General features: G+C 40.4%; 1 protein-coding gene across 1 annotated transcript; it reads right to left on the bottom strand.

Annotated features, from left to right (window-relative positions):
- Positions 1–672: 672 nt before the first annotated feature.
- LOC141588420 (uncharacterized) lies at positions 673–1,461 on the bottom strand. The gene has a single exon (XM_074409864.1). It carries the CDS (start codon positions 1,459–1,461, stop codon positions 673–675), a length of 789 nt encoding a protein of 262 aa, XP_074265965.1.
- Between the last annotated feature and the right edge of the window lie 5,274 nt (positions 1,462–6,735).

Raw genomic sequence — 6,735 nt, 5'->3', positions numbered from 1 at the left:
TGGCATGATTAAAGCCCGGATTTTGATCATCAGTATATAAGTCCTTGAAGTATTCCACAACAATTTTTTTAACCTCCCTGGGTTCATCTTTCCATTCACCATTGGTATTTATCAAAGAAGTGATTCTATTTCGCCAATGACGAACCAAAGTACTAACATGTAGGAAGTATTGCGATCTCTATCCCTTATAAATTTTAATCTCGATTTTTGGTACCAAAGGAGCTCCTCTTGGGCTAGTACTTCATCTATTCCTTATCTAAATTTTGCTTCTAATTTGATGAGATTCTTTTTTCTAGCAATTGAAAGTTCTCTTTGACATCCTCCAATTCTAGCTAATAAATATTTCTTACGCTTGAAAATATTCCCGAAAATATCAAAGTTACACTCTTGCAATTTTTTCGACAAAGAGTCAAGTCGAGATGTAAAATTACCGTTTGTTGGCCAGCTAGTATTGACAAAATATTTGAATTTCTCGTGCATCATCCAACAAGCTTGAAATTGAAAGGGTCTATTAACTGCATTAAGGGGAGCAAAACCATTTGGGGAGATGAAAATTGGACAATGATCAGATTGGATAGCGGGAAGGTGACGGGCCATATTATCCTCAAATAAATCTCCCCACTCAGCATTGTAAAGTGCCCTGTCTAACCTCGCACTTTGTCTCTTTTCTACCTAGTTTTCTCTTGCCCAGGTATGTGCTGGACCTGAGAATGCAAGCTCAAGAAATTCATAATTTTCAATCCAATTGTCAAAGTTAGCACACCTTCGGGCCATATTGTAATCATCGTCATGTCTTTCACTTAAAGAGCGAGTTTCGTTAAAGTCCCCTGCAAGGAGCCAAGGTCGATTATTTGCTCGAACAAACGATTCGAGTTCAGTCCAAAGAGCACGACGGTTGGTAGGGTCTAGACTTGCATAAAATGCTGAGAAGAACCAGGGGTATTCCCCATTCTGGGAAATCTCAATCCTAATAAATTGTCGATGCTCCAATACCGGTATAACTGAAACTATATCTGTATTCCAGTAAAGCCAAATACCACCGCTAAATCCAATGGCATTGACTCTAGATTGTCCTTTATACCCGAGGATGGTCCCTAGTTTAATGGCATGGTCTTCTCCCATATGAGTTTCGACTAATACTAATACGGTAGGTTTATAAGTACGGACTACTTCTTTAATAGCGCTAACCTTACTCTGCTTTCCAGTTCCTTGAACATTCCATACCATGAAATTGATATGAGGGAGATTTGGACACAAATTTGGGATTCTTGTATTCATATGATCAGGTAGATAATTTAATGATGATAGATAAGCTCTACTTACAAGATTGAGTATATTGTCAATACTCCATGGTATCGACAACTCCATTGCTAGACTCGACGACTTTCCCGTTACTTGTTTTATCATGACATCCATCAACGGACATTCCGATATCATTATTCCCATATATGGTGCAGCCATCTCCGGTCAGGTTGACATCGTCACTGTTTGAGTTGGGGGAATGACTTCGATCTGGGGGTTTTGTGAGAGGCATCGGGGTTGAGAAAGGGGGTGGTCAAGATAGGAGAAGTACGGATGGGGGTTCATCAGTCTGAATTGGGTCACATCGTATTGTAGACAAGGTAAGAACAAAAGAAAATGAGCTAGGTATAGAGATTGGTGATATAACGTTAGTGTTTACTTGTGAGGTAATAGGAAAATTGGTAATATCTTTTAGAATATTATAAGAGTTACCAGGGATATTTTGGCTGATTGGATTTTTTATAGGAATGGAAGTAGAATTATATTTCAAATCTTTCCTAATATATCTAATATTATTTTTATTAGAAAAGAATTAGGGAGAGTCCTATTGGTTTGCTTGTTTAAGGAAGCGTTTTTTTTGTTTGGTACTTTGATTTGAGGCAAGATTTTGTGGAGCTAAAATAGGAATATTCGAAGGAGTACAAGAGGCTGGAATGAGATTTTGTGTGATAATAGGATCTTCTTGATTGGTGATACGGATATCGACACCTTAGACGAAGTGGTCCTCGGATTAGGAGATCCTATGGGCATCAAGAATGGTTCGAATCCAAACTCGTCAATATTGGTGCATCAAACATGGATGGGTACTAACAAGTGGCAAGAGGTTTGCATGATATCGACTCAAGGATCCGAAACACGCGAAGAAACTTCCTAGGACCCGTGAGGACCCGTGGAAGTGCCGCCCAAGGAATAACCTAGTTTTCATCATTTTAGTCTTTATGGTAGTGCATGTTTTTCTTCACAGTCAAGCATATTTTTCCTTATAGTCAAGGGTATTAATTAATCACCTTGGAAATCAAGGTTTATTTTTACCTTGGAGCCCAAGGATATTCGGCCTATATATAGTCCGAATTCCTTCATTGTAAATCATCTAAGTTTTAAGAAAATTTCACATTGTGTGATAAAAATCGTTGTTGCGAAAAACCTTTGTTTTATTCGACGCGTTTTTGAGTAAAAACCGATTATTCTCAATAGGTCTTGAGAATCAATCACCATTGGTTGATCTATAGGGCTATATCGAGCAAATATCCCTTTTATTTATGTTTTACTTAGCTTCAATTAACACGAATTGATCGGGTTGCACCTAGTGCATTCGGGTCCTTCGTTTATTTGTAGCACAATTAAGACTTCCGCTCACGATATGCATCAATTGTGGTGTCAGAGCTTCGGCTCTTGATTTCCATTAATCGAGACGATCCAAGGGTCTTGATTTCTTTATCAAAAAACAAATCCGAAAGTTATCACTCATACCCACATTTCGAAAATGAACTTTGAAGATCCCAACTTTCTTCAAAGCCTTCGAGATGCGTTGCATAACATCCCGGAATTTGACTCAAGATGGCAACCACGTCGTGTGGAACGAATCGTTAACGAGTTCAAAATCAACGAATTGCCTGAATTCGTGGGAGGCACGGATCCCGAGGACTACCTCGAATGGGAACGAAAAATCGAACGAATGTTTGATTTCAAAAATGTTGAGGACGAGAAATGTTGCAAGTACGCTATTTTAAGACTTAGTCGAGGAGCTTCGTTGTGGTACTAAGGCTTGAAAGCGAAGCGTGCTCGGGCTAGAAAGGTGAAAATATTGTCTTGGGAATCTCTTAAACGCAAACTACGCAAGAGATATATTCCAGAGACACATATGCTTACGACTTATCGTAAGATCGCCGATCTTACCCAAGGAAGGCTTAGTGTCTTAGCCTACATCAATAAGTTTGAGAAACTAGCTTTGATGGGAGAATTTGAGGAGAGCGAAGAGTTAAATATGTCTAGATTTCTTCGTGGATTAATTCGTAATATAACCAATTCGGTTGAATTACAATCCTAAAAGTTGAAGCTCAAGGAAAGGCTAAACTTGCGCCGACCTATGATGAGAGTAGTCGAAGTTGGAGGAAGGAAGGAGGATCGAAGGGGAGTCCAAGTAGCAGTGTTCTCGTACCCAATCCGAAATCGGTTACCACCCCTAGTTCCGCCACAAAAACACCCGCTCCTAAGGAAACGAGTCTCTCCAAAGTACGATGCTTTAAACGTCAAGGGTTTGGACACTATGAAAATGCGTGTCCAAATAAACGAGTAACTACTTTGAGAGAACCTATTGCTTGTCGAGATGCATTTTTTGATGAGGAGGAATGATTGAGTGATGTGTTCAATCTTGAAGAATGGGAAGAGGAGGGAGACGACGAGAATGTCGAGTCTTACGATGCTCCTAGTTTAGTTCAAAACCTACAAGTTTAGTCCACACCAATTGAATCGGAGAAAAGAGACCAAATATTTCACATCAAGTGTCAAGTAAAGGACAAGTGGTGTAGCCTAATTATTGACGGAGGCAGTTGTACTAATGCGGCCTCAAAGGAAATGGTGAGCAAGTTAGATTTAGTTACAACACCTTATCCCAAGCCCTATGCATTATATTTGCTTGATGACGGGACTAAGGTGAAGGTTACCAAGCAAGTGAGAGTGGCTTTAACCATGGGATCTTATGTCGACGAGATTTTGTGTGATGTTGTGCCAATGGATACGTGTCATGTGCTCTTGGGGCGTCCTTGGCAATTCGATTGCAATGTAGTACATCATGGTCGAAGTAATGAGTATGAGTTGGTCGACAAGGGTAAGAAGCTTGTTTTGAAACATATGGCGCCTAGTGCTATTCGCTCAATGAGTACTAAGCGTGGAAAAATGCAGTGTAAGCTATGGGGACAAACACAATTTGGACAAACCCTGAAACAGGCAAAGGAGTAATTTTCAGGGAATGCAATAAACTTGGGGAATTTGGTAAAAATAGTGAATGGACTTGAAAAATTATGAAACTTGGTGAAAATTTAGTTAAAATGGTAAACTTAAACTGTGCCAAATCTCAGAATTTTATATGCAGTCTAAGTATTTTTAATAATTAGAAAACCAGACTGAAATAGGTGAATTCTCAGACAGTTTCCCAGGAAGACTCTTGTGGCTATTTTTGTGATATTTTCTGAATATAAGGGGGATATAATTATCAAATTTATTCTCAAGTAAGCAAAGAGACTAAACTTAATAATTTGGGGAAGCCTGAAATGAATTTACTCAAGCAAGCATAGAGCAAACTCAAAACAGACAGACAATGCACTTAAAACAGCTCAAGCAAGCACATACCTGTTCTAGGTAACACCACAGATCCTTAATCACCTTCTAAGCAAGCACAAGAAGATATTAAGTCTGACTTACAACTAAGACTCAGCAAAGTTAATAATATTTGCAAATTTTGAGAGGAATCTAAAGGTTTTTCATTAATCAAAGTCTGAGTAAAACAGACTGAGGAATGGTCCTTATATAGGCCTTCCTGTGAAGTTTTCAGTACATGATAAACCCTAGAAATTTCCATCTAAGGTCCAGGATTAAACTTACAAAGCAAACAAGAGTAGTGGACTTATTTTACAACGGATACAAAAGAAAATGAAGGCAAACTGAACAAGAACAAAAGAGCTGCAGGTTGATAGTGACATGTTGTCCTTGGCTGCTGTAAATCTTTGGCTGGTTGTTGAAGGTCAAATGGCCTTGGTGCAGGCATCTTCTGTGGCTCAAGGCTCTATATAATGAATGCTGAAATAGGCCAAGATTTTCTTTCTTGAGAGTTTTTCCCTTCTTTGGCCAAAAAATGGCAACTTTACTTTATTTGATTTACCCTCCTGCAACTAGCTATTCAGTCTGAATTTTTGTGAAATGCTTTAGGAATTTGACCTGCCTCCTTAGGATTAATTCCATATTAGTTGAAAAGAGAGTCGGCTGGCCAAGGTGGCTGCTGGTGGCTAGCCTGGCTGCTGCTCAAGGAACCTGCTGAGGCTGGACTGGCAGTTGAGGTTGCCTGAGTGTTGTGGCTGGCTTGATTTGTGACTGGTATCCCTGGTTGGACAAGGTTGTGCTTTGTTTGTGCCTAATCACTTCCCAAAAGATGGTTAGCCTGGTTATCAGCTCCTGCTGCAACCCCCCTAGTTGAACATGGCTTAACCTCAAGCCTGGACCCTCCTCTTCAGAATCTTCATTGAATGGACTGAGATCACCCACATTGAATGTACCATGAACCCCATAGTCTCCTGGCAAGTCAATTTTGTAAGCATTTGGGCCAATTATTTCTAGGACCTCAAATGGTCCATCTGCTCTAGGCAAAAGCTTGTTCTTTCTCTTGGAAGGGAACCTTTCTTTCCTGAGGTGTAGCCAGACCAGATCTCCCACCTCAAATTCCTTCTTCTTCCCAGGCTTCTTGGATTGTTTCTTGTACAGCTCATTTGACCTTTCAATTTGTTTCCTTACAGTCTCATGCAGCTTCAGTAGTTGTTCAGCTGTTGTCTTGGCATCAAGACCGATCTCTCTCTTTGGTACAGAAGACAAGTCCAAGGCGATGAGTGAATTAACCCCATAGACTATCTCAAAAGGACTATAACCAGTAGCAACAGATGGTGCTCTGTTGAATGCAAACTCAGCTGCAGCTAACATTAAATCCTTATCCTTCAAAGTCTTGCAAACTAGACACCTTAGAATCCTCCCCAAAGTTTTGTTGGTGACCTCAGTTTGGCCATCTGTCTGTGGATGGTGGGAGGTACTGAACAAAAGCTTTGTTTTCAGCAGCTTCCATAGGGTCTTCCAGAAGTAGCTCATGAACTTGGTATCCCTGTCTGATACAATTGTCTTAGCAATCCCATGGAGTCTCACAATTTCCTTGAGGTATAGCTCAGCAACACTAGCAACATCCTCAATTTTCTTGCAGGCTATAAAGTGAGCCATCTTACTGAATCTATCCATAACCACCATGATTGAGTCCTTGCCTCTCTGTGTCCTAGGTAGGGCCACAATGAAATCAAGGCTCACATCTTCCCAAGGCTTATCAGGGACAAGTAGTGGAGTGTAGGGTCCGGCTTGGAAGGAGCTCTTGGCTTTCTGGCATGATGAGCACCTTCTAAGGACTACCTGAACATCACCTATCATCCTAGGCCAGTAAAATTGATCCTGTAAGATCTCTAGGGTTTTTTGTACCCCAAAATGTCCCCCTAGTCCTCTTGAATGGACTTCCCTGATCAGCAAATCCCTGTAAGATCCTTTTGGCACACACAACTTGTTCCCATGAAACAGAAAACCTTCTTGCAACATGTATTTCCTGCCCTGAGTTGAACCTCCTTCTGTGAGAGTAATCCACTCCTCAGAGAAGTCAGGATCCTCCCCATACATCTCCATCATGAACTCAAA

This window comes from Silene latifolia, chromosome 6, assembly GCF_048544455.1.
Source record: "Silene latifolia isolate original U9 population chromosome 6, ASM4854445v1, whole genome shotgun sequence".
NCBI classification, from domain to species: Eukaryota; Viridiplantae; Streptophyta; class Magnoliopsida; order Caryophyllales; family Caryophyllaceae; genus Silene; species Silene latifolia.
The sequence above is the reverse complement of the archived record's forward strand: the minus strand, read 5'-3'. Positions and strand labels throughout refer to the sequence as shown.